This window comes from Camelus ferus, chromosome 9 (genome assembly GCF_009834535.1).
Source record: "Camelus ferus isolate YT-003-E chromosome 9, BCGSAC_Cfer_1.0, whole genome shotgun sequence".
Lineage (NCBI taxonomy): Eukaryota > Metazoa > Chordata > Mammalia > Artiodactyla > Camelidae > Camelus > Camelus ferus.
In genome coordinates this window covers 35,768,373-35,795,079 of record NC_045704.1, presented here as the reverse complement: position 1 = coordinate 35,795,079, position 26,707 = coordinate 35,768,373, and the positions used below count along the sequence as shown (strand labels likewise).

At 48.4% G+C, this 26,707-nt stretch overlaps 3 protein-coding genes and 1 long non-coding RNA gene across 5 annotated transcripts; all 4 read right to left on the bottom strand.

The window, feature by feature from the left end:
- Positions 1-3,219: 3,219 nt before the first annotated feature.
- Positions 3,220-5,106, bottom strand: LOC102513965 (metallothionein-1D-like). The gene is made up of 3 exons (XM_006179779.3): positions 4,821-5,106; positions 4,173-4,238; positions 3,220-3,452 (listed from the first exon to the last, which is right to left on the bottom strand). Exons 1-3 carry the CDS (start codon positions 4,846-4,848, stop codon positions 3,361-3,363), a joined length of 186 nt encoding a protein of 61 aa, XP_006179841.1. The 5' UTR covers positions 4,849-5,106; the 3' UTR covers positions 3,220-3,360.
- A 2,670-nt stretch (positions 5,107-7,776) lies between these two features.
- On the bottom strand, positions 7,777-9,570 carry LOC102505666 (metallothionein-1C). Of its 2 annotated transcripts, none has more exons than XM_006190107.3 (4): positions 9,430-9,570; positions 9,045-9,097; positions 8,349-8,414; positions 7,777-8,005 (listed from the first exon to the last, which is right to left on the bottom strand). In XM_006190107.3, exons 2-4 carry the CDS (start codon positions 9,070-9,072, stop codon positions 7,914-7,916), a joined length of 186 nt encoding a protein of 61 aa, XP_006190169.1. In that variant the 5' UTR covers positions 9,073-9,097; positions 9,430-9,570; the 3' UTR covers positions 7,777-7,913. The 2 variants fall into 2 exon arrangements, with proteins under 2 accessions (XP_006190169.1, XP_014419352.1); XM_014563866.2 differs by lacking the exon at positions 9,430-9,570 and adding an exon at positions 9,246-9,381.
- Positions 9,571-14,002: 4,432 nt separating this feature from the next.
- LOC102514448 (metallothionein-2) lies at positions 14,003-15,000 on the bottom strand. The gene is made up of 3 exons (XM_006179781.3): positions 14,837-15,000; positions 14,459-14,524; positions 14,003-14,238 (listed from the first exon to the last, which is right to left on the bottom strand). Exons 1-3 carry the CDS (start codon positions 14,862-14,864, stop codon positions 14,147-14,149), a joined length of 186 nt encoding a protein of 61 aa, XP_006179843.1. The 5' UTR covers positions 14,865-15,000; the 3' UTR covers positions 14,003-14,146.
- An 8,386-nt stretch (positions 15,001-23,386) lies between these two features.
- On the bottom strand, positions 23,387-25,387 carry LOC106730310. The gene is made up of 4 exons (XR_004322424.1): positions 25,049-25,387; positions 24,868-24,950; positions 23,838-24,355; positions 23,387-23,553 (listed from the first exon to the last, which is right to left on the bottom strand). It is a non-coding gene; the product is annotated as an uncharacterized LOC106730310 (long non-coding RNA).
- Positions 25,388-26,707: the final 1,320 nt, after the last annotated feature.

Genomic DNA, 26,707 nt, shown 5'->3' with positions numbered 1-26,707 from the left:
AATACCCCTCTCTCCTCTTCCCTCAGCATTGCCTGTCCTGTTCCCATGATAGTCTTTAGCGTTTCTCCTGCAACAGCAACGCAGCGAGCGCAGACCTCTTCCTCCCTCCCTTCTTTCCATTCTCCATGGCTGAATGGATAGATGGGCACATTTGACTGGATGCTCCTTTGCTTAAACTTTCCAGAATATTCCTCAGCCTAGCTGGTCCACTCCACTCCAGGCGGGAGGTTCCCTAATCATGAGATGCTCCTAGGGCATAAATCATTTTAGTTGCTAGGCAGACCTGGCATTAAATAACAAAGCAAAACAAGAGGTTATTTCCCTTTCAGTATTCCTGACAATTACATACCATTGAGTCTGTGTCAAGCCTTGTTAATCACTTTTGCTTTTGAATTCTGAGGGCAATTCTAAAGGGAAATACTAATTAAGAGTCCCTTTCCCAAAGGCTGAACTACATCAGCACAAAAAGTTACTGACTCAGGGTCCCAGTATTGGGAAGTGGTGCCCTGGGTCTGATTCCTGTCACTTCCCAAGGGAAACAGTGAGAAAGCTTCCCTTTGGCCCATAGGTATGTCTTCAGCACCTCTCTACTGCCTTGCAGTCAATCCTGGCAAAAGTGATAAAATATATATATGTATATTTATATAAATATATATATATATATATATGATTTTGTGGTTACCTTCCCTTCAATGTCTGAAAGAAGACGGACTCTCATTCTCAGTCACTATAAATAATCTGCTTTTTATATAAATATATTTAAGAAAATATGAATCATTAGTAAAACATTCAGTAAATCCTGGTGCAGGTGACAGCAGAAATGGCAGGATCCTTCTCTATCTGTTAGGAAGATCAGGACTCTCTTGTTTATGGCTTGATATCCCTTTGCCAATCCCTCTTCGAGAGAAGAGAGGATAACCCTTTCAGGACAACTGGTCACATGCTTACGTGGTTGATGAAGACAAGAGAGGACACACAGCCATGCACCCCAGTCCTGGTTTATTGGTCTGGAAGTTGAAAAATGTCTCCTATGCTATTCATGGTAATAATAAAGTAATATCAAATATTATAGGTTACTCGCTGTATATTATCATCTAAGTTCTTTTTATGTATTATTTATCCCTAGCCCCAAAATGACTATTCTGCTCTCTTAAAGCAGAGCAGGCTGAGCCACAGAGAGATTGTATCACCTGGCTATAAGTGACACAGGTGGGGGTTGCACTTATGCAGGCTGACTGCAGCATCGTGCCCTCAGCCACCACCGGGCATCAATGCATCACATGAAAGATGAGGACACTGAACACCTGGCACAGACGCAGCCACGGAAAAGCATTGAACAGGCAGTCAGATCCCTCTGCACATCTCTGTGACCTCTCTGGGCTTCAGACTCCCATCTCTCCAGCCAAGAGCACAACTGGACTGTCTCAGAGGACCCTTTCAGCTCTGAATAAGAAAAAGCAGAATTTAGCATCCAGTTAGATCATAATCAGCATCCTGTAGCTAGGAAGTGAGATCATATAAGTTCAGATCTCTGACTATGAGCTGTGTGACCTTGTCCAGATTGCTTAACCTCTCTTGAATTGGCACAATCACTCCAGCCCCTGCATGTTCACTCTCTCCCTGAATCCTTTGTAAATCAAATGACATGACAGGTGGGAAAGGTTTCTGACTCTGTCTAAATGCTGTGGCAGCGTCTTTTCCCATGGGACTTATTAGAGGACATCCACACTCCCTCTGGCACCAGAGAAGCAAAGTTCCTATCATCTATAGCCTCATGCTGAGTATATTTTGAAACAAATGAGCTTTTCCCCAGGAGCTTCTTGGGATCTGAAAGAAATCTTATCCTCACTAATGTCCATGTGCATATAGTGACCATAGAGGAAACTGTTGAGAAAGCCCAAGCTAGGAGCCAGGCCACCATCTCATTTAACTGTCCACATTGAGATATCATGTCTTTTACACAAATGAGGAAACGGAGGCTGAGAATATGGATGACTTGCCAGGGTCTCATGGCCAGGAGGTGGCAAGGTGACTGTGAGCCAGGATGCCTGACACCCAAACCCAAGCACCCGGCACAGCCTGACCTCTGAAATACCTTGTTCACACAGGGTGGCTGTGGGAAAGTGTGGTCCCAACTCCTGGGCCATGTGGCCCGTCCTTCTCTTCGATTGAACATCAAATAGCAATTTCTTCCACAAGCAGCCAGGGAGAGTAACCATTGGCATTAATAACAAAGTCACTGGGTACCGTATTCCGGCCAAATAGGCACTACCACACCCTCCAAATTGCAGAATAGTCTACACGGGCAGACATGAAGTCTTTTGGAACCAATTTTCAGGTACACCCCATCTCGCAGGGAAATGGCTGGGTGATTCCTCCCAAATCCCTAGTGACTTTGTTGGTTTCAAGCAGCCAAGGGCTGGATTTTGAGGGAGGAACTTCCCAGGATTCAGAGCCCAGTCAACATAGGGAGCTGTCAGGGGTAGCGGGTGTCCTCTTTGTGTCACTGGGCAAATCAAGACTGATGCTCCCCATGGGATGGGGGCCGTGCTACACAAGGTGTATGTGGTCCACACAGCGGAGCATTCGTGAAGTGCTTCCAGTGCTCATAAACGGCCTTGATGAACATATGTGTAGCCTTTAAGTCTTATTTTTCTTCTTGGTTCTTCATATAGAAATGAAATTATGTGTGTTGAACCCAAAAATGGGTTTTATATATTGTGTCCTCTAAAACTTTTTCTTAGTAATTCATTTTATTTACCATAGTTTAAATCTGTCAGTCTTAGAAAATAAAACCTGGTCCTTCAACAGTGTTTTAGAAGTAAGCACTGTGTAGAGGTAAAACAGCTGGGGCTTGAATTTCATCCTGTCTGAGTTCTTTCATAGGCTAACATCTTTGAGGACTGAAGTTTGGCAGATGATAAGAGAGAGTGAAAATGAGAAACTGAGAAGTTTCTCTGCCATCAACACTTACAATGAGGACAGAGGTGAACCCATGTGCCTCATTCCCTTATCTCGTGTGGATGATGCTTTCATTTCTATCCGAAAACCTGAAACTCAGAGAGGTAACCTGACCTGCTCAAGGCACTTACTGTGTTAGGGACAACTAATTAGGTCCAGAACCCATGTCTCAGCATTTCCAGCCCAATCCCCCACCCCAGTCCTGGTGACCATAATGTATGTTACTTCCAAGACACACCAACAAAAACAGAGCTAAAATAAAGTCAATGAATTTTATTACAATTCACATATTTTATAGAAAAAGGAATGCAGCATCTGGTCAGAGTAGTAGGAATAAATTTTGAAATGCAAGTTTGTCCATGCTGTTTGATCTATATCTGAGGCAGGGTCTCCCCAACTTCAGGCACAGCAGCTGCACTTGTCAGACGCCCCTTTGCAGATGCAGCCCTGGGCGCACTTGGCACAGCTCGTGGGGCAGCAGGAGCAGCAGCCTGGGGAAGAAAAGGAAAGTGAGAGCCAGAGCACACATTCCTGGGAATTTCCCTTTCTAACTGCAGGCCTGGCACAAGATCTGCCCCCAGGCCCAGAGGACTTAGGCGGGTGTGCTCTGTCCTGAGAAAATTGGTCTCTGACAGTGGGAAAAGGCTGCCCTGCTCTGTCTACCCCAGGACAGGGCAGAATACCTGAAGACTGTGGCAGGGCCTCCAGGGGCAATGGAAAGCCAGCATCCCACCTCACAGAACCATATAGTGAATTCCTTGAGGAAATCCACTTGAGAAAAGTGGTTAAGATTAGACAGGGAGCAAGCTGCTGCCAGAGCTGTCCCCAGGAGGGCCAGGGAAGCTCTGGGCTGCGTCCACAGGAGAGGGCTGCACCAGCAGATCAGAGAAAATGCACTTGGTCACCGAGTTCAAGAACCTAAAGTGATCAGGACACTGGAGGGTTCAGATGGCAGCATCCAGAGAAAGGAAACCTAGGTTCTATTCCTGGCTCCATCTTTGACACTATTAGGTGACAACTCTGGGCTCAGTTTACCTTTCTAGAATGAGAGGTTGGGACTTTATGACTCTTTCACCTCTGATTCTGGTTCAGGTTCTGAGCGAGGGATGTAAGGAAGTTGGGTCCCTGCCCTGCTCCTGCCTGCTGAGCTCTGGGCTCCCTCCTCTGACTCAGCCCTGACCCCAGATTCCCAGAGAAGACCCCACTCTCACTCTTCTTGCAAGAGGTGCATCTGCAGTCTTTGCATGTGCAGGAAGCGGCGCAGATGCAGGAGCCGCCTGCCAGGAAGGAAAACACCATCAGTGAGCAGGCAGGGGATGCAGGAGCTCCAGCAGATGGAAAACAATCCCTCCCTTCAGCCTCCTCTGTAAGGACCCAGCAGCGGGAGCTCCTGTCTCACTCAGGCAGATAAAGAAGCCTTCCCCTTCTCTCTTGCCAGGGAAGGTAGGTGCCTTCCCGATTTTACTCCACAGGGAATGTCCCAGGCTCCAAACCCAGATCGGGCAAACTAGGGCTGGGGGCCAGGGCCTCATGTTCTGACCAGGAAGAGTCAATGTCTCCTCCTTCCATCAGTCTTGCAGCTGTGAGGCCTAGATAGGACACTGGGTCCCAGTCTAGCAGTTTCTGACCATCTGAGTGACCTCAAAAATGACAGCCTGAAGTCTCAGTACCTTCTATTCAAAAACAGAGGCAAAGGGAAACTGGAAATTCTCTCCTGACCCTGCCTAGGAAGAAAGCACCCGGCGAACTACAGGAGTCCACTTGAGTTCAAATTAAAAATTCTGCCTTGTCTAACTCCAGGGACACTGTCTTGGTGCTGGGAAGGGGCCATCCAAGTCCCAGAGCCAGGAGTCCCTTACCAGGAGAGCAGGAGCTGTTGGGGTCCATTTGGAGCCGAGGTGAGGCTGGAGGTTTAAAGCACGTAGCAAAACAGATTCACTCGTCTGGCGGGAGGCGTGCTGGAGTCTGGAAGGCCCCGCCCCCGCCTTGCACCCTCCCGGCGGATCCGTGCCGCCAGCAGCGCCCGGGGCCGGGCTGTGCGCACCTGGCCGGGATGAGGTCACGATTCCGTGAGCAAGGCTGGAGTTGGTGGCAACCGCAGCGCCGGGGGCCGGGTTGTGAGCAATATGCCGGCGGAGCGCTAGGTTCTCCCAGCTCACCTAAAACTGTTGTACACACCCAGGGCGGTGTTTGGCGCCTGTTCGCGGGGAGGGACAGTTAGCCAGAAGGTACGCGGTGTCCTAGCCTCCCTGCCTTCCCCTTCCCAATTTTCCCAAGGATGGCCGCCGCCGGTGTCCCCAGGTGTTCCGGGAACCCGTGTCCTCGCCGTCTTCCCCAACCTCCGCCCGCCCCCGCCCCCCACCCCCCACCGCACCTCTGTCCTCAGTGTCGCCCTTTCCAGGAGCTCGTGTGCAACCTCAACACTTGCTCACTTTCCAGGCATGGCTGGAGCCTGAGGTGTATGCAGAGATCTGTGATGGATGCGACCTTCACCATCAGTCTCCCGCCCCTAACCTGTCCCCAAGATTGCCTGCCCTGGCCCCTACGATGGTTTTTAGTCACCGTTTCTCCGGTTTCTCCCTTAACAGCAACGCAGCGAACACAGGCCTCTGTCACCCTTCCTTCCTTACATTCTTCATGGCTGAACGGATGGATGGGCACATTTATCTGGGTGCTCTTTTGCCTAAACTTTCAAGGGGGTTTCCTCAACCTCTCAGATCCACCACTCCAGGATGGAGTCCCCAAAGCATGGGATACCCCCCGCCCAGGAGAGGGATCATTGTAGGTGATAGGCAGATCTGAGATTAAATAACAAAACAAGTGGTTGTTTCCCTTTACTCAGCGGTGGGAAGAGCAGAGTTGGCAGTCAGATCCCTCTGCATGGCTCTGTGGCCTCTCTGGGCTTCAGACTCCCATCTCTCCATTCGGGAGCACAACTGGACTATCTCAACCCTTCCAACTCTGAATAAGGAGAAGCAGGACTTAGCATCCAGTTAGATCATAATCAGCCATCTTTGGCAAAGAGGTAAGACAACTGAAGTATAGGTTCAGACCTCTGAATGTGATCTCGGTACCCTTGGCCAGGTAGCTTTAACTTTGTGTAATTGGCACAGTAACTCCAGCCCCTGCAAGTTCTTTGTCACTCATTCAATGTAGATCAAGTGACATGAAGGGTGGGCAAGTCTTTTGTGTTTGCCCAAGTGCTGTCACAGCATCTTATCCTAGGTGAGCTATTGCAAGTCAACCACATTCCTTCCAGCACACATTCAGTAAATTTCCAGTCAAACTTTAACCTCCAACCCAGAGTAATGCTTACAAATCAACTAGCCTTTTCCAAGAGCTTGTTGGGCTTCAACAAGATTCTGTCCCAGAAAAGTCACTGTGAACAGAAGGATGATAGTAGACACTGTTTATTGAGTCCTAGTGAGAAGCCAGGCCACTCTCACTTAATACCACATAGAGATATAATCTTTTTATAGAAAATGGAGACTTAGAGTGGTTGAGCAACTTACTCAGGTTACACAGCAGGTAAGTGCCTTATTGGTCTGTGACCCAGGACTGCCTGACACCAACGCCCACGCACCCAACACAGGCTGGCTTCTGAAAGCCTCTCTTCACACGGGACACCTGTGGGTAAGCGTCCTGAGTTTGGGCCACGTAACTCATCTTTCTCTTTGACTTTACATCAAATAGCAAATCCCTCCAAAACTTGTCAGGGGGACCTAGCCATTACCATTATTTATAAGTCACTCAATGCCTCACTCCTTCCTGATAAACACCACCACAACTTCATAACTGCAGAATCTGCCTTCACCCTGCTCAGGCAGACATGAAATCTTTCATCTGGAATCGGTTCCCAGGTACTTTCCCTCTTGTTGGGGAATGTCTGGGCATTACCTCCAAATTTCTAGTCATTTTGCTGATTTCAAGTAGTCATGGGCTGGATTTTGAAGAAAAGGTAGATTTCAGCCTGAGTAATGTGAGAACCTCCAAAAATTCAGAGCCAAGTCAGCACAGGGAACTCTCAGGGGTGGCAGCTGTCCTGTCAGTGGTGATGGGCAAGCCAAGATTGATGTCCCCTGTAGGGCTGTGGGGGCCGTGCTTCTCCAGGTGTGTGTGGTCCACACCTTGGGGCATTTGTAAAGTGTTTTCAGTATTCAGTGCACACCTTCAATGAATAAATGTGTAGTTTTAAATTTAAAAAAGTTTTCCTGTCTTACTCTGTTCCTTATATATTTATTCAAACATGTCTGTTAAACAAAAACTGGGTTTTGTATATTGTGTCCTTTTACATTTTTCTTAGTAATTCACTTTATTTTATATTACCAGAGTTTAGGTTTGTGAAGACAGAAAATAAAAACCATGGCTAGAGAATTCACATCAATCTTTTGGCGCAGGAATTTTGAGTCTCCTAGGTAGGGATTTAGGTAACTAGGGGTTTGATTCCAAATTCTTTACAGTCTATCAAGCCTGAAATCTATGAAGAACTGAAGTTGTCCAGGGAAATCAAAGGATGGAAAATGAAGAATTGAGAAGTCACCAGCCCTTGCCATCCACCAACCCTTGACATGAGAACAGAGGGGACCCTGTGTCTGCTCCAAATCATTATAGCATCTGGAGTAACGCTCTTCCATCTCACAGAAGATGAACTTAGTGAAGAAGTGTGTCTTGCTTTAGGTACTCAGTTTATTATGCATTAGCATTCTGTTCCATTACCCAAGTCTCTGCACTTCTCATCCAGTCTCCTATACCAGCCCTACCTAGATGGCACACAAGCCATTATTCCCACGCACAGGAAAGAAAGCAGAGTCAGAATAGTGTCAACAATTTTTTTTATTACCATTCACATATTTCTTGGAAAAGGGATTGTAACATTCAGGTCAGGTTTGGATAAAAATGCAGGTTTGCCCACGTCCCTGGGCATTTACATCTGGAGCAGGCTCTCCCTTACATCAGGCACAGCAGCTGCACTTTTCTGATGCCCCTTTACAAACACAGCCCTTAGCACACTTGGCGCAGCCCACAGGGCAGCAGGAGCAGCAGCCTGAGGAGAGATGGGGAAAGTAGATGCCAGAGATGACTTTCCCAGGCACCTCCCTGGCCCAACACCAGGCACAAGCCCTGAGACCCAGAGGACCCTTAGTGCAGAAAAACATGCTCTGTTCCAAGACAACTGGGAGGACCCTTGGGGTTTGGGTTCCACTAGGAAATGACTGCCCTGCCCCATCTAAGCCCAGGACAAGGCAGAAAGTCAGAAGCAGCAGTGACAGGTTCCAGGGGACAAAGGGAGACCAGCTCCCCAGAACCATACACTCAGAACCAGCTCTTGGTTCCCTCCCTCATCCTAGCTGCACCCCCCAGTTTCCACAAGAAGGCCCCGCACTCACTTTTCTTGCAGGAGGTGCATCTGCAGTTTTTGCATGTGCAGGAGCCAGCGCAGGTGCAGGAGCTGCCTGCCAGGAAGGGAACGACCAGCAGTGAGCAGGACGTGGGAGGCAGGAGCTCCAGCAGATGGACAACAGTCCCTCCCTAAACCCTCCTCCTCTGCCAGGACAGTTAACAATCCCTCCCCACATCCTCTTCCTGGGTACAGGGCCCAGCGCTAGGAACTCCTGTCCAGCATAGACAGAGTCTCACCCCACCTTCTCTGCCCTTTAGCTACAAAAGGCTGTGTACTGCCTTATATTTACCCCACAGGAATGGCTCCAGAGCCCATTCAGGAAGCCTGGGTCTGGTGGCCGGGAACTTATGTCTGAGCCCAGAAGAGACAAAATCCCCTCACTCCCATTCAGCACAAGCAAATCTGAGGCCTGGACAGCGGCTGACCCAGCAGCCCCCCAACCACCAGGATGATGTGGGAGAGGACAGCCTTAAACCTCAGGCTTTTTGCCTCTTAAATGGAAGCCGCTGGGAGGATGGAAAAGCTCTAATGGGGGTGCTTGATCAGGGAGAAAGTCCATGCTGGGGTTAACTACAGAAGTCCGCTTCAGCTCAAGCTCAGCGTACTCCCTTCTCCTAACCTAGGGACTCTTCTTGATTTGGGGGAAGTGGCATCCAGAATCCCAGAGCCGAGGGTCCCTTACCAGTGGAGCAGGAGCAGTTGGGGTCCATTTGGAGGCAAGGTGAGGCCGGAGGTCTAAAGCAAGCGGAGAAGAAGATTCACTTGCTGGTGGGAGGTGTGTTGGAGCCCAGGAGCCCGCGTACTATGTTTATACCCTGAGGAGGCAGCCCGGGTGCAGCGGCCCCGTCCCTGCCTTGCACCCGCCCAGCCTGGCTGTGCGCACCTGGCTGGGCGGAGCGCAGGGTTCCGTGAGCAAGGCTGGGTCTGTGAGCAAGGCTGGGTCTGTGCGCAGTGCCTGGGACGTCCCTTTGGCCCTAGAACTCACGGAAGGACTGTGTGCCGGGCGGCATTCCGTGTCCCAGCCTCCCTGCCCGCCCCTTCCAAATTTTCCCAAGGTAGGCAGTCACCTTTGTTCTGGGATCTTCCTGGAACTCTGTCCTCGCTCTGTTTGCTACCCCAGTTCCCCGTGCCTTTGTCCTCAGCTACGTCCTTTCCTAGGGCCCGTGTGCAGCCCTAGCCTGTGCTCACATCCCCGGCTTACGGGGAGCGGTGTAAAGTCCCGAGGGTGTTGTGTGCAGAGGCCCAGCGTTGGATGTGACCTTTGCCTCACAGTGCATTTCCTCTCCCTGAGCCCACAGGGGCTTTTGGCACTATTTTTCTGTTCTTGATTTCCAGGCAGACACTGTTTTCTGCTTCTGTCCTTCTTCCACTGTAAATCTGAAGGGACTTATGAGCACATTTGTCTGAATCTTTTGCATAAAACTCTCCAGGGACTCCACAGCCTAGCCAGCCCACCTCACTCCAGGAGAGCTGTTCAGAAAATGGGATGCCCCCAGGGGAGGGGTCATTTTAGGTGATATGCAGATCTAGCCTTACTTAACATATCAAGAAAAGTGATTTTTTCCCTTTCAGTATTACTGAGCATTACACAGCATTTTTGTATGTCACACCTGGTTGATCATTTTTTTGATCTTTCAAACCTCACAAGGACTCTGAAAGAGGAATATTATTATTTATGAGCCCATTTGACTGATAGGAAAGGTAAGTCACAAGTATGTTAATCTGCCCAGGGTCTAAGCCCAGAGATAAGACATAGTGCCACTGGATCTGAATCCAGTCAGCTTCCCAAGGGAAGGAGAAGGCCAAGGATAAAGTTTTCCTTTGGCCCAAAGTTTTCCTTTGCTATATCTTCAACATCAATGTACTGCTTGAAATCTTTTAAACGGAGATAAGCCTCACGCTTATCAAGTCTCCGGTCCTATGTCATGATTTAGTTCTCATGGACCTAGACCCCCTTTTGCTTCTACAAGACACCACACAGGTCCAGTACATTGATGATATTATGCTGACTGGAGCTAGTTGCAAGAAGCAGCCACTACTGTTGGCTTATTGGTGAGACTCTACAATGGTGGTCCGGAAGGCTATGGAATAGAGGGGTCCCTTAGGGCATCTCTTAGTACTACCCTGCCCTGTGATTAAAGTCATGGAAAATTACTCTAACAACCCAATAAAGGCAGGACTGCCAAAGGCCCATACCCTTAAAGACTTAGGTAACCCCACCAGGTAAAGAACCATGAATGACTGAGTTGCATGCAGGCAGCAAAAGGAATATGGAATAGGTAGTCGAAGGTATTTATAAATGTCAGCTATGACCACGTGACCAGGTCCAGAAACAGAAATGACAACTATAACTCTTATGAGTACTTCTTCATTATTTTGTTTTATATATATATGGCAATATTTGTGTTCTCCTCCCTCTTTTATCCCCTTATCATTTGACATAGAATGTATTGACTTTACATCATAGTATTTATTTATTTATGTATTTAAGTTACAGAATATCAAGTACCAAAGTGACCATCACCCAAGGACTTTGCATCCTCCTTTGGGGAAAGGGTCAGTACTTTTCAGTTGTAGGTAGGATAGTTGTATCGTGTTAGGTAGAAGTATGACCTTGTTATTGTCTTTTTTGGAGATTAAGTATGGTTTAAGAAGTTGTATGGGTGCCAAGTTGACAAATGGTGGTCTATAATGGTCTAACACTAACCTGATGTTGCTGTGAAGGTATTTTTTAGATGTGGTTAACATTTAAATCAGTAGATTTTGAGAAAAGCAAATTAACGCTTCATAATGTGAAAGACACTCATCCAGTCAGTGAAGACCTTAGAGAAAAACTTGAAGGTCCCTTGAAGAAGGGGGAATTGTGCCACCAGATTGACTTTATTTTTATTTATTTTTTTATGGGTTATTTTTTATTTTTTAGTTGAGGAATAGTCAATATACTACACACAGCAGACTGCCTTTAGACTCCAGATTGCAACATCACCTCTGACCAGAATTTCCAGGCCACTGGCTAGCCTTACAAATTTCAGTCATGCCAGCTTCCACAATTGCATAAGCTAATTTCTTAAAATAGATCGCTATCTATCTATCTGTATACAACCTACTGGTTCTGTTTCTCTAGAGAATGCTAATACAAATATATTTTAAAACATATAAATCATCTAAAGGAAAGATGTTAAGTAAAATACTGGTGCCAGTGGTAGCAGACAGGGCAGGCATCCTTCTGTGTATGAACCGTAAGGGCATAGACTGTGCTCAGGGGTATAAATCCCCCCAGTGCTGATTACAATTTTGTGAAAAGTGTGATTGATTGACTCTTTGGACTACAGGTCATGTGCTCAAATGGTTGATGAGGACAGACAGCAGGGCTTCTAGCACTGCTTCTTTGTCTAGAGGTAAATAAATACTCCCTATGTTATATATAACAACAACAACAATAATAATATACTAACAACGATAATAAAGTAATAGCTAACATTTTAGACCACTCACCACATACCAGGCACCAGACTAAGTTCTTTGCATGTACTAACTCTTTAAACCTATGAGCCATATGCTTTTATTTTGCCCTTTGTCAGTGTAGGAGACTAAGCCACAGAGAGGTTATGTCATGTAACATAAGTGACATAGGTGGGATTGGCACTCATTCAGGCTGACTGCAGCATCCTGCCCTCACCTACGTCCCTACACTATGACTTCATATGAAAGATGAGGATGCTGAAAGCAAGCACAGAGGCAGCAGTGGGAGGAGCACTGAGCAGACAGTCTGCATAGCTCTGTGACCTCTCAGGGATTCAGTTTCCCATGTGTCAAGCCAGGAGCACAACTGGTCCATCCTGAAAAGTCCTCCTAACTCTGAGAAGTGAGAGGCAGGATTTAGCATCCAGAGACAGCATGAACTGCCAGCTATGATGATGGCTGAGGTCAGTTGTAGTAGAGGTTCAGACCTCTGACCTCCAAGTTGTGTGATCTTGGTCAGGTTGGTTAACTTCTCTGGAATTGGCACAATCACTCCAACCCTCCCACACATTCACTCTTCACTGGTTCCTGTGCAGATGAAATGACATGAGGGTGGGAAAGGCTTCGCTTCTGAGTCTGTCCAAATGTTATGGCAGCATCTTGTCTCTGGGGGACTCGTGGCAGGTCATCCACACTCCCTTTGACACTGGATCAGCCAATTTCCAATCCCATCTAAAACCTCCGACCCAGAGTAATGTTCCTAAACCAATGAGCCTTTCCCCAAGAGTCTGTTGGGAGCTAAAAGGAGTCTCCACAAATGCCAGTGTGGACATAATGTTCATAACACCCAGTGTTTATTAAGCCGGGAATGAAGACACTATCATTTAATCCCCACATGAGATATAATCTCTTCACAAACAGGAAAATTGAGAATCAGCGATGTTAGGTAACTTACCCAGGCCATACCTCTTGTCACAAAGTAGGCTGTTATCTGAGATACCTGACATCAGTGCCCATGCACTCAGCACTGGCTGGTTTCTGAAATCCCTCTTCACACAGGGCACCTGTGGGCAAGCATGGTCCTGACTCCTGGTTCATGTGACTCATTCTTCCCTTTTATTTTACATCAAATAGCAATTCCCTCCACAAATAACCAGCGGGACAAACCGTTGGCATTAATTACAAGTCACTGAGCACCTCACTCCTGCCAAATAAACACCACCACTCCCTCCAGACTGGAGAATCTTCCAGCACCCAGCGTGGGCAGATGAAATACTCCATCTGGAACCAATTCTCAGGCACACTCCCTCTTGCTGGTAAATGGCTGGGTAATTCCCTCCAAATCCCTAGTCACTTTGTTGCCTTCAAGTAGCCAACGGCTGGATTTTGGAGGGACAGGATTCAGTCTGAGCAATGGAAGAGCTTCCAAAGATTCAGAGCCAAATCACCACAGGGAGCTCTCAGGGGTAGCCGGTATCCTGTCAGCAGCACTATGCAAGCAAAGACTGGTGTTCCCGTTGGGGTGCCAGGGGCTGTGTTATGCAAGGTGTGTGGGGACCACACTCTGAGGTTAGTCTGTGAACTGTTTCCAGTGCTCAGTGGACACCTTCAATGAACGTATATGGGATGTTTTAAAATTTTTATTTTTTTTAATTTGTTCTTCATATATTTATTGATATTCCGTGTGTTGTTCTTTTATGGCATTTTTATAGTAATTAAACTTTTTTTTTTTTTTAACCAAGGTTTAGGTCTGCAATGGATGGGAAATAAAATGTGTTCCTTCACCACAGGGGTTTTTTTAGAAGTCCTATTTGGATTAAAGCAGGTGGGGAGTTTTCCACCCCTTTAGTCATTTTCAGCCTAAAATTTAATGAGAAACTGAAGTTGGGCAGGGAAACCATGGAGAATGAGAATTCTGGAATGAGAAGTTTCTGGGCCATCAACCCTTGACATGAGAACAGAAGGCACCCTGTACCTACCCAACACCCTTATGGCATCTGGCCTAAGTCTCTTGCGCTTTACTGAAGATGAAGCTTAGTAAGGTAATGTGGCTTGAACAAGGCACTGAGTTTGTTACGGACTAACATTTCCATCCAGAAACCAAATCTCTGTACTTCTAGTCCAATCCCACCCCCCCACCCCCAGCCCTTGAGGGCAAGCCAAGGAAAACAGCCAGAATAAAGCCAACAACTTTTATTATCATTCATGTATTTTATAGCGGGGGTGGGGTGGGGGACTAGCAAACGGTTCAGGTTGAATTAAAAAAAAATGCAAGTTTGTACATATTGCTCTATTTACATCTGGGGTAGTGTCTCCCCGACTTCAGGCACAGCAGCTGCACTTGTCCGACGCCCCTTTGCAGATGCAGCCCTGGGCGCACTTGGCACAGCCCACTGGGCAGCAGGAGCAGCAACCTGGGGAAGGAAAGGAGACGGCAGAGATGAGCGCTTGGGACAAAGAATTAATAGATTCCCGTCCTCCCCAGTGGAGGCGCCACCTTCCCCAGGAAAGGGGCCCCAGCAGCGGTATTTAAATTTCCCTCCGGGTAGACGCGGTGTGTGTGTGTGTGTGTCCCTGGCGGGGGTAGGAGCGGGGGGTGGCGTTAGGGGTAGGCATAGAGAAAATTTTACTTACTCTTCTTGCAGGAGGTGCATTTGCACTCTTTGCATTTGCAGGAGCCAGGACACGAGCAGGATTCACCTGCAAAGAGAAAGTCAGGGGTCAAAAAAAAAAAAAAAAAAAAAAAAGGGTCCCTGGAGACTTGAACGCGGGCATGGGAGCTAGGAGCCCGAGTTCGAGTCCCAGTTCCAAAACCAACTCGTGGGAACTTCGGTAAGCCATGAACTCTGATTTTATCTGGTAAAACGGGCCCTCCTAGTTTAACTTCAAGAGTAGAGGTGGGTACACCAGAACGCTTTAGAAAGGGGCAATTAGTACCCAGAAACGGAGTGATGAGTCAGAAATTGCTTCTCAAGCTCTACAACTAACCCAGCCCCGGACCAGATTTCTTACCGGCGGAGCAGGAGCAGTTAGGATCCATGGCGAGCTGAAGCGGAGGCTGGAGTCCGGAGACCAGAGACTGATGCACCAGGTGTGGCGAGTAATTGGATGGAAGGGCGTGCTGGAGCGGAGCGCGCGGTGGGCTGCCTTTATAACGGGAAGAAGCCGGGGCGAGTGCAAAAGCCCTCGCGGGTCGGGCGCCGCCTGCACACGCCCCACGCTGAGTCACTGGCGGCCCGCGCGGCGCACGGGGCTGTGCGCACCCAGCCAAGATGTGCACACGAGCCTCCGGGCACCAGTTCCCAGAAGCCGCCCTATGTGCGCCCCGGGGCCACTTTGGCGCGGGAGGGGCCAGGTGGGAGCGCGAACACAGAACACCGCATGCAGGGCTGCCGGGCCGTGCGCCGAGCCACCCGCTCCCCCCTCGCCCTCGGCCCTCCGCTTTGTGCACGGCCCCCGCCACCGCCTTCCCCCTCCTCCAACCCCCATCCCCGTGCCCTGTAACTTGAACCCGAATAGTTAGAGAGCGGATCTAAGCGAGTCTCGGGGATTCTGCTCAGATGGAAAGCCAGATGGAAGTCACGGCAGATTACAAAAAAACTCTTTGTACCTGTCAAGGCTTAATAATTGTGTAGCATCATATTAAACCCTTGGGATGGTTATTAGTGACATATTGTATATCGAGTGCTTCAGCGTGTGATAGGGAAGGTAGTAAGCGTGTTATGTGCGAGCTCTCATTTAATGCTCTAACAACCCTGTGAGGTAAGGACTATTCATTTCCGTTTTAGACAATGGCAGTCCAGAGAGATTAAGTAACTTGCCCAAAGTCACAGAGCTAGCAACTGGCAGAGCCTGGTGATTCAAATCGGTGGGCCCAGCAGCTGCTTGAAGGCCCTCTAAGGGTAGGCATCACCAACAGGGCAGAATAAGAATCAAGAAGACACAAGCCTTGTGCTCAGGAAACTCAGCACCACAGTAAAAGAGGAAAAGTGATACCAGGGTCATAGCTAGGGTGGAGGTAGGGGGGAAAGAGAGGGAGACACAGTCCAGTCTGGCAGGAGGTGGGCCACTGCCTTCTCGCTCTGAGGGTGAGAATGTCTTTGCCAGGCAGGGGAGGAAGAGGAGGAGTTGTATTCCAGCCCCTGGAGAAAGCAGCCGGCTGGAAAGTTGGCAGTGCCCTGGGGCATTTGGAAGGGAAAACCCCTCAAGAACTTTCTTCCCTAGAGGTGCTAAGGGGAAGAGGTGGTGTCCAAATTCCTCTCTGAAGAGGCACATCCTGCTTTCCTGCCGGCATGTGTCTTGGCTGCTGTGTAACGGGTCTTAGATCATCATCCTGGGAATATCCAGAGTGTGTCATCAGTGGAGCGGGTTAATGGAAGGTTCCTGGCGGACTTAGGGAATGCTGGTTGCTGCAGTGGGGAGTTTAGTGAGGAGGTGGGCGGAGGACAGGCAGTCCTGGCAGCATTTACTGTAAAGTCTTGTGCAAATGTCATCATAACTCAGCTCAAACGTCACTTCCTCTTGGAATCCTGTCCTGACCCCTGTGCTAGGTCAGGAAGCCAGTGGAACACACTGTTTACCAGGCTGTCCTTTTCCTTCCTGGCACTTCCCATGGCTGTAATATGTAGGAACGTGTGTGGTTCTTGGAGTGATGTCTGTGTCCTTCTGCACCTCAGCCTGCCACTGGAAACAACAGGTGCAGTCATTGCCCCTGAGATGTGTCTCCAGCCCCCAGCCTAGGGCCAAGTTTGCAATAGGCACTTAATAAACATTTGTCAAATCAATTAATGGGAGTAATCTCTTCCTTGTCTCCTTTCTTCCCAGGCCTGGCCTCTTTGCATTTGGGCCAATTACAAAAGGAAAGTTAAAAAAAAATGCTTTTCACCACTCTGGAACCTGTGTACTCACTCAAATAAAAACACCAAGCAGGGCGGGAGAGCTGAACTGTCAAAAGGACTAAATTCTAATGGTCACTCTGCCGCTCACTTGCTGAGTGACCTTGGGGCCCATATGTGCAAGGGCTCCCCTGAGCCTCAGTTTACTAGTCTGTCAAATGATGAGAACTAGCATTTGCAGGTCACATGCAAACATGCTCGGATTTTAGAGCTAAGGTCTCAGAAATCTCACTGCGTCCAGTAGCCCTGTGGACTGAGACCACTGAAGGGCTGCTCTTTGGGTGGTGGGCAGATTTTGGTGGTGGCGTTATTTACGTATGTACACATATATGCAAAAATTCTGGTTTCTAATAAATCAGATGGTCACTTGTCCACTCAAGTGAAACAATCCAGCTCTATGAGGAGACAATAAGGCTTGCTTTCACCCTGAAAAGTACTGAATCACCCTGAGGTTAGGCCATCTGGGTTGGCAGTAAAATTTGCTTCCAGGTCTAAGCCATCTCCCTTGAGTCATTTTGACTCTTTGAGGAGAGAGATGACCAATCAGCGAAGGTGAAGGGGAGCCCAGGCCCAATTTTGCTAATCTCTGTACCCATGAAAGCCTCACTTTGTGGGGGACAGAGATAGAGAGGGAGGAATTTCTAATGCTTGCATTCCTCATATGGTTGGAGGTGAGGAAAAGAAGCCAAGTGGCATTAGATGAGGAAAGATACCCCTCTTCAAGTCTGGTATGAGTTATCAGTGTGAGGCAATGATATGGCCCTAGCCTGCATTAATAGAAGTATGTCATCTAGAATGAGGGAGGTGATTTTTCATCTCTTTCTAACTGCTAAGGTGGATATTTGTGGTTCTTCTGCCCAGTCATTCATTCATCCTTTCCCAGTGACAGTACCCTTAGGTTTCCTTTGTAGAATCATTCTTCCCTACTCTTAGTCCATATGGCTTGGATGGAATAGGCCCCATCCATGGGCTCCCTGGCCAGGGTAGTTGGCTCTGATTGGGTCACCCAGCCATGAACCAGAGAGAATCAGTGGAACTTCTGCTGGAGATGCTGGGAGAATGGCAGATCCTCTTTCCACTTGAACCTGAAAGGATGTGAAGCTGAGTTTTTACAGCCCTCATCTCCATGAGAAAGAGCCTGAAAACAAATTCATTGTAAAGGAAATGGAATCTGACAATATCATTGGAATACATGGATCCAGCCAAGCCTGAAGCCACCATGAGTCAAAAATTTCTGCTTTTGTTCAAATCATTCTGGATAGATCCCTAACTGGCACAGGTGGGCAGACCACCCTGAGGGCTGTGTTCACTGTTGGGCTTCAGTAGTCTAGGAAAGAGTTGATCACAGTGGCCCTAAGACTCAAAGCCCCATCATGCGAGAAACAGCTGAGGGGGTGGGCAAGTTTAACCTAGCAGAAAACACCTGCCTTCAGATATGTGGACTGTGGTGACACCAATTATCTATAACTTTGCAAAAAATTACCCAAAACTTAGCAGTTTAAAACAACAACCATTTTATTGTCTATCCTGGTATTGTGGGTCAGGAATGTGAGAAGGGCTCATATGGGCAATTCTTTTGTTTTCATGTATCATTGACTGAAGTCATTTGGTGGCATTCAGTTGGTGGATGGGCTGGTCTGGAGGATCTAAGACTGCTTGACTCACGAGTCTGGCATCCTGGCAGGCGTGGCTGGAAGGCTGAGCCTAGCTGGAACTAAAGACCAGAGCTCCCTCGTGTGGCCTCTTCAGATGGTGGCCTCAGGGCAGTCAGGGTCCTTATATTCAGCTCAGGGCTCCAAGGTTGAGAGTATCAAGAGACAGGAGTGGTAGCTGTGAGTCTTTTAAACTAGCACAGGTCACTTTCACCACATTCAATTGGTCAAGAAGTCACAGAGCCTCGCTAAATTCAAGGGGAAGAAGGATGAAGACCCCATGTCTTGATGGGAGTAGTCAACACATTTGCAGGTACCTTGAATCTGCTTTAGTAGTCACGGGGCCTAACAGCCAGCACCTACTATGTGTGCATCAGGGCATTCTGAGTTCACTTCGCTTAGACCTCTGCACAATGCTACGTTTTACAGATGAGGTGCTGAAGAGTTCCGTGGCCTGCTCGGGGTCACACAGCTATAAATGGCAGCATGGGTATTTGAACCCAGGACTTTCTGACTCTACACCTGGATGTTTATACCATGCCAAAAAGAATAAATTAGACTTGTGCTCTGCAGTCCCAAAGGCAGAACCAGGAATAAAGATTCTGCTGTGGGTGGGAAAGGCCTTTCTTGCAATTAGAGCTGGTCACGACTAGAAGGGACTGCCTTGGGGGTAGTTTCCTGCCACCATGGCAATAGAAATAGAGGCTGATGGATTCAGGCACTCGATTGTGGGATAGAATGAATATTTATATTTATCACGAGAAGATCATCAACATTACGGAGGGGATGAAGCAGCATGAGTGCCTGCCCGAGATGCCCACGTGGTCGGAGCTCAACTAGGTGTCTGACACCAGCCCGGGGGACATGCAGCCCCACCTCTACAAGATCTTCTTCCAAATCAGCAACACCCTTGGGCACCTCTGTCACCACCATCATGCTCAAGCTCATCAAAGACATCCTTGCCCATAGATACATGATATATACAGATGTGGAGTTTTAATTTCCTTTAATGTGATTAGCATTATACTATACATGCAACTTTTTTTTTCACTTAATGATAAGTTGTGGAGGTCTTTGCATAGCAGTACCCAGAGCCTAATAGCATTCTTTTTATTAGCTGTTCATTATGACCATTTTAATACCTCCATCCTGAAGGATATTTAGCTGGTTTTGAGGCTTCTGCTGACACCAACCATGGTACAGTGAACTTTTTGGATGGACGGCACGTACGTTTTAAATTTGCTACTGTTTTAAGTAACTACTGTTAAAATACCCTCCAACTATTGCCTCAAGACCTGGCTTTCAATTCTTTTAGGTGTAGACCCAGAAGTGGAGTTGCTGGGTCATAAGGTAATTCTATTTTTAATTTTTTGCGGAACAACAGTTCTACACTTCCTCCAACAGTGCACAAGCGTTCCAATTTCTCCACATGCTTGCCAACATTTTCAAATAGTAGTCATCTGTTATGGTCTGAGTGTTTGTGTCCTTTGAGGCCTCTGGGAGGTGCTTAGGTCATGAGGGTGGAGATCTCATGAAGGGAATTAGTGCTTTTATAAAAGAAACCCCACAGGGCCCTTAGTCCTTTCCGCCATGTTAGGATACAATGAGAAGCCTTTGACCCAGAAGAGGGGCTTCACCCAACCATGCTGGCACCCTAATCTCAGGCTTCTAGCCTCCCAAATTGTGAGAAATCAATTTCTGTTGTTTATAAGCTACCCAGTCTGCGGTGTTTTGTTATAGCAGTCCAAATGGACAGACACCATCCTGATGAGTATGAGGTGATTAAGGTTTGTTTCGATGCTTTTGTAACACAAGGCAAGCCAGAAGCTAACAGAGAAGATAAGCCTTTAAAGTGTAAGGGCCTAGACTTTGGTCAGACAGCCTGGAATCAAATCCTGGCTCTACCACTTTCTAGCTATGTGATTTGTTAAAAACAAGACAACAGGCCCAAAATGATGTTGCTTATGTAAGCCTCTCATCACCAAACTGAGACTTCGGCTCTCCCAGAAATGGAATCTTTAACCGATCAGGTCACCCGATCAGCACTAGTTAGGGATGGACCCCAGCCATCCCCTAAAGGAAAGGTACTGCGATAATCAACTTGCTTTTTTTCCCTATTGTAACTTCTTTGTTCCTGCTCCCTTCTGCTGTGAAAGTCATCATTTTGTGCAGCTCCTTGGAGCTCCTATCTGCTATATTGGATGCTGCCCGATTCAAATAGATATTTGCTCAAATAAACTCTTATTTTTAATATGCCTTAGTTTATCTTTTAACAAACCTCGTGCAAATTATCCTAAGCCCTATTGCCCCATCTGTAAAATGAGTATAATAATCATACCGTTCTAGGATCAAGTAAGATTAAGGACATTGCTTAAGAGGACTTAACGGCAAGATAATCTTATACTTATCAATCTTTTTGGTATCTTATTTAAGAGTCATCTCTACCCCAAAGTAATAAGCATTCTCCTATTTTCCTCTTCCAAATTCTTATACAGCTTTGATTTTGTTCCTGGGCCTTTTGAATTGAAATTTGAAAGTCAATTGAAAATTATTTTTTATATGATATGCAAAAGGGTAGCCAACAGTTTCTACATTTTCCACTAACTAGTGTATCCTTTTGCTACTGATTTGATCATCTCTTCCTTGCAGCTGCATTGGGGTCTGTTTTTGAACTATCCTCTCTGCCCTACTGATCTCTTCCTGAGCCAACACTGCTTCCTAGAGCTTTAGAACAGGTACTGCTAGGGGGTTAGAGCAAGCCTTTTTGGTTGTTTCTTTTCAAAACTGGCTTGGCTCTTTTTGCACTCTGTTTTTCCAAACTTAGCCCATTAGGTTTAAAAAAAAAAATCCCAGTGGGCTTTTGAATGGACTGTCCTGAAGAACTAACTTGGAGGAAAACTGGAGTTAATAGCATCATGTCTTCTTAACTGGGAAACTTTTCTCTCCCAGAATTCTATTTTGCTTTTCCATTCAACCCAGGTAGATCTGAGTGTTCCCTTTCATCAAGGGCTGTACCACAACCACTGTGGATAAAGCTCTTATTACCCTACTTCCCCTTAAAGAAGGAAAGAGCTGAGGACAAACTGCCAAATGAGAAGATTTGAAAAGGAGCTGAACCATCTGTTTAGGGGAGACAGGCTTTTCAGGGCAGTGAAACCTTGGAAACGCAGCTGACAGTTTGCCAAGACGGCCCCGGGCCTCCTGGACTCTCCTCTGATGACTCTGAAAATAGGCAGTTTTGCAGGAGCAACTAGAAAATTCCAGAAACTGCAGGACTTGGGGGCTAGAGTCTGGTTTTAACTTCCCTCCAACCCCATTGTACACATAGAGACAGTGAGGCTGAAAGGTGGGAGAAAGCGACAGACCTATATGGGTCTGGTCTCCTGTCTTTCCCCAGAGTTGAGCTTGACTTGGTAGGAGGGTCATGTGCCATCTGAAGTGAGGGGAGGATGTATTCTGCCCCCAGAGCTCTGTCCCCACCCCAAATAGATCAGTGGCCACTCTCAGGATTTTACCTTTCAAATGGGCAGTTCCCTCATATTAGGCTCCTTCTACCCCCACCCCCAATCCCCTTTAAGAAGAGACCAGTCCTTAGCTTATGCTATTCATAGGATTTATTGTCACTTGCCAGTGGCTAGCAGGGGATGGGGACACACTGCCCAGCCTCACTATGGGGACAGGTGGCACTGGGCCATGAAGCACTATTTACACACGTTTCGCACGGAGGGGGCACATCCTCACTGGCAGCAGCTACACTTCTCCTCAGCCTCAGCGCCCTCTCCACCTTTACACGCACAATCCTTGGCGCATTTCTCACACTCCGCGGGGCAGCAGGAGCAGCAGCCTGCAGATAAAACAGGGGCACCCAGTCTGATGGCCTCTCTTCTGCCACCTGTCCCCATCAAAAGGGAGGATGTTCACTGCCCCTTTCCTAGTATTACACCTAGGTTGACTCAGCATCTCTGGTGTGTCAGCTGCATGCTGGGCTACTGTGGAAGAGGGGTACCCAGTAACTAGCACCCAGCCCCTTCAGTGAGTGCAGGAGTCCCCAGGATGGTGGGGTTAGCCCGAGCTGGGGGAGTGTGAAGCCTTAGGGAGAAAATATCCAGGGTAAATCGCCTTGAAAAGGGCCCTGAAGGATAAACTGGAAGAGCAGAGATGGTGCAGGTGTAGGGGGTCCAGGAGACCCATGAGGGGCCGGTGCCTAGTCTTACACACAAAGGAATAAGGGCGTTCCCCATCCCCCCACCTTCTACATTCCCTACATATTACACTGCTTTGGGAAGATTCGGGGGACGTAAAACTGAAGGGATCCAAAAAGGCCCGAAAGGGCCTAAGGGACCCCAACCCCAGATCTAACCCCCAGGCTCACTAATGGCTCCCCAGGCACTGGACACTTTGAGGGGAGGGGCTGGACCAGGGGAGCAGTTTTCAATCCCAATTGCCCATTGCAATCTTCCAGGAATTTACAAAAACACCCTGCCACAGGCCTAGGTGTCAGTCATTGATGGGACCCTTGCGATTGTGCGTCTTAAGCCTTCCGAGAGTGGTTCTGTTCCAGTAAGGGTAGGAAGCAATGTAATAGGGGGCCTAGAGGTCGCTGCATATTGCATGGACAGATGCTGACTCAGGGGAGCACAGAAGTCATGGGCAGAGGCAGAGGAGTCCCCACACTCACTCTTCTTGCAGGAGGTGCACTTGCATCCCTCACATTTGCAGGAGCCAGCACAGGTGCAGGAGCCACCTAGAGAGGGGAGTGCCACAGGAAGGGTTAACGCAGGAAAACTCGGGGTGGAGCCAGGCCTAAAAGGAGGAAGTGGCGTGCCAAATCTCAGTGCCCTTTAGGATGCAGCCGCCCCATCCTTCATGAGATTACAAATGAGAAATAAGGGTCCCTTCCCCCAAAAGTCCTTTAGCCAAGGGGTAGGACATGGGGTTCTCTGCAAGTAAAGGGGAGCGCTCTACCGCAGGATGGGGGCGGGGGCTCACCAGTAGGGCAGGGGCAGGTCTCAGGGTCCATGTCGAGAAGAGCTGCCGCTGGAGAAGGTGAATTGGCTTCTGGCAACTGGACGCACTTAGCGGCAGCAGGTGGCGAGGCTTTTATAGCCCCGGGCGGGGGCGCGCATGCACAGCCGGCTCTCTCGGCGCGCGGCGCCCCCTCTCACCGTCTGGGATCACGAGCCTGGGCGGAGGCGCGCATTGCGGCAGCGGTCCCCACCCCCACACAGTGTGCCCGGTGAGGGGCACTGCCCCCGCCCCATCCCAATTCCCTTTGCACAGCCGGGCGCGCGCCGCCCTCCCCAACTCGCCGCCGTGCGCGAGCAGCCACCCATTTCCCACCGTGTGCACAGGGGACACTCCCCGCCCGCTTGCCCGCCAGTGTGGACCGGTGCAGCGGCCTCCCGCAGAAAGTGCGTGCTTCTCGCCTTTGAAAGTGGAGGGAGAGAAAAGGGTGTTCTTATTTACCAGCTCTTCCCTGCCTCATCCTTCCTCCGCCTTTATCCCTTGTTCTAGGATTTTCCTGTGCGCCAGATTCGCCCAAATGGGGTGCTGAGCCACCCTGCTGCTCTAGGACTTCGTTCCCTCATCTGTCTTCTGGGCAGACAAGCTTAACACCACTGAAAGGGTCTCACAAACTGGCTTGGGGAGGGACCTACTTTGGAAGGCCTCAAGGGCAGGCCTGGGGTGACTAGTGGGAGTATGGAGGGGCGGGGAGGGATGGTGGTGCTAGCTAGCTGCATCCTAGCTTCAGACGGAAGCAGATCTCCTTTTATCTGTTCCTTCTGCTGAGTTTCTCAGAGTCCTTTGTGCCTGTGGTAGGCTGAAAAATGGCCCGGCAAGAGACATCCATGTCAAATCCTGGAATCTGTGACTATTACCTTATTTGGAGAAGGGGGCTTTGCAGACATAATTAAATTAAGGATCCTGAGGTGAGATCATCCTGGATTATCCAGATGGGCCTCCAGAATCCAGTGATGAGCATCCTGTAACAGCCGCAGAGATTAGAAGAGGAGGCAGAGATTGGCATGAAGGGGCAGGCAGCCACAGAATCTGGACACAGAACAGTTCATGTCCTTACTCTCAGTCTCAGTGTCCTCACTCAGCAAGTCGAGACACTTAATCCCCAGAAGACAGAGGAGCAAAGAACAGCATGAGACAACTGATCAAAGGTAAAGAAGTAGAAGAAAGGATTGCTAATGGCATTTGAGACAGGGCAGTCACATGATGACCCCCATGGGGAGGCCTCACTTAGTTTTCTTGCTTGTAGTGCAAGCACCTTTCATATGGTTGTATTGGGCTTCACAAGGGCAAGCCTCGTCTAGAGGCAGAGTGAAAAAAAACTTATCCCAGGATCCCTGCAATAACATTTGAAAGGTGGAGGTGGAAGGGGTTAGCATCTGGCATTTGGTTGGAACACCTATTGCCTCCCCAAGAATGGAAGTTCCTCCACAAGCCCTTCCAAAGGGATCTTATCCCCTCTCACATCCCAACTTACCTTTTTTAAAAGAGATGCTGAGATAGGCTGGGACCTGGGCCACTCCACCAGGGTGCTTGCATTTGCAGCTGGACAAACGTCTCCTGGAGCAACAGAATTCAAAGAAACTATGTGTCTAAAAATAACCACATGCATGTGCAGTCACAGCAATTTATGAACAGTATACAAAAAGGCCACAAACCAACTGCCACTTCTGAGTTGCCGGGAGCAAAAGCAAGGTACTATGTGTGATCCCTGCACACAGCACCACCAAAGGGCTGGGCAGCTTACTTAAGCCACCTCTCTGGCCCGATCCACCAGTCGGCCCCTACCCTCGTCCTGTTTAAGGAACAAGCCTGCCCTCCTCAGAGATAGAACAAGGACACCTGTTTATTGTTTTCGCTTCCTGGTGCTGCAGCACGAGCCCCAGTAAAACCTTGCCTGAATTTCTCGCCTGGCCTCCTATTGATTTCGATTTCTATTGATTACAGAGTCCAAGGACCCTGGTTGGTAGCAATGTCCCCTTAGGACTTGCAGCCCTCCTTTTGTGGAAGTCCCAAGGCTTCCCCCTACAATGACTGTGGGTCTGGTGCATCTCCAGACTTTGATTTTGCTGAGTGGGACAGACTGAGACTCGCGAGGAGACTGGATCTTGCTCCGGGAACATCCCCATTTAAAGCTGATCCTCTGTTCTAAATCTGAGCTGAACAAGCACTTTAAAATGTCAGTTGGAAACTCCCCACCCCCAAAATATTAGGTTGGGGGGGTGCTGCAAATGGCCTCAACTAAGGGGTTGAGCTAGATGGTTTCTCCAGGCTTTTGCAAGTTTACTGTGTGTTGGCCCACAAGCCTAAGTTTCGGTAAAGTTGAAGGAAGAAAAAGAAAAAAAAAAGAGGAATAAGGAAGAGTCCAGAGAGGAGATGCTATCTTTTAACATCCCAAGATATTTAACGTGAAACCCAAATTGGTTCCCAATTGGTTTTGTCCAATTTCAGATGTTAGAGCTCACCACTTCATTTCTTGTTTGTTTTTGTTTTGCCTAAGAGCACTCTGGCCTCAGACTCATCTGGCCTAGGCCCTAGCCTTGGCCCCATTCAAGGCCTCAATATCTAGGACTTTCAGTGCCAGGCGAAATGTGCTGCCAACACACTCAGCCAAAGCTGCCTCCCCGCCGTTTCCCCTCAGGCCTCTCAGATTTCCCTGGGATTAAGTCTTCAGAGCTGGGAGAACCATCTCCCCGCATCTCCCACTGTGATGAGTAATTTTATGTGGCAATCTGACCCGGCTCAGGGATGCCCAGATAGCTGTTATGACATTATTTCTGAGTATGTCTGTGAGGATGTTTCCAGAAGAGATTAGCATTTGAATCAGTAGATCACTCTTACCATTGTGGGTGGACATTATCCAATTTGTTGAGGGTCCAAGGAGAACAAAATGGTGGAGGAAAGGTGATTTGCTCTCTGCCAGAGCGGAAATAGATATCCATCTTCTCCTGCCCTTGGACTCCTGGTTTTCAGACCTTTGGACTTGGGCTGGGGCTTACACCATTGGCACCTCCATTCCCAGGCTTCCAGACTCAGGCTGAATTACACTACTGGCTTTCCTGGGTCTCCAGTGTGCAGATGGCAGATCGTGGGACTTCTCAGTGTCCATAATCATGTGAGCCAATACCTAAAATCAATCAATATCTCTCATACTCTTTTTCTCTGTATATCTCCTACTGATTCTGTTTCCCTGGAGACCCCTAATATAGCACCCCACACCCAAGGGTGACCAGGATATTGAGAGGTCTGAAAACCATAACATCTTTCTGGAACACCCTCTCCCCCGTTCCTCACCTGGCTGGCCCCTCATCCTCCAG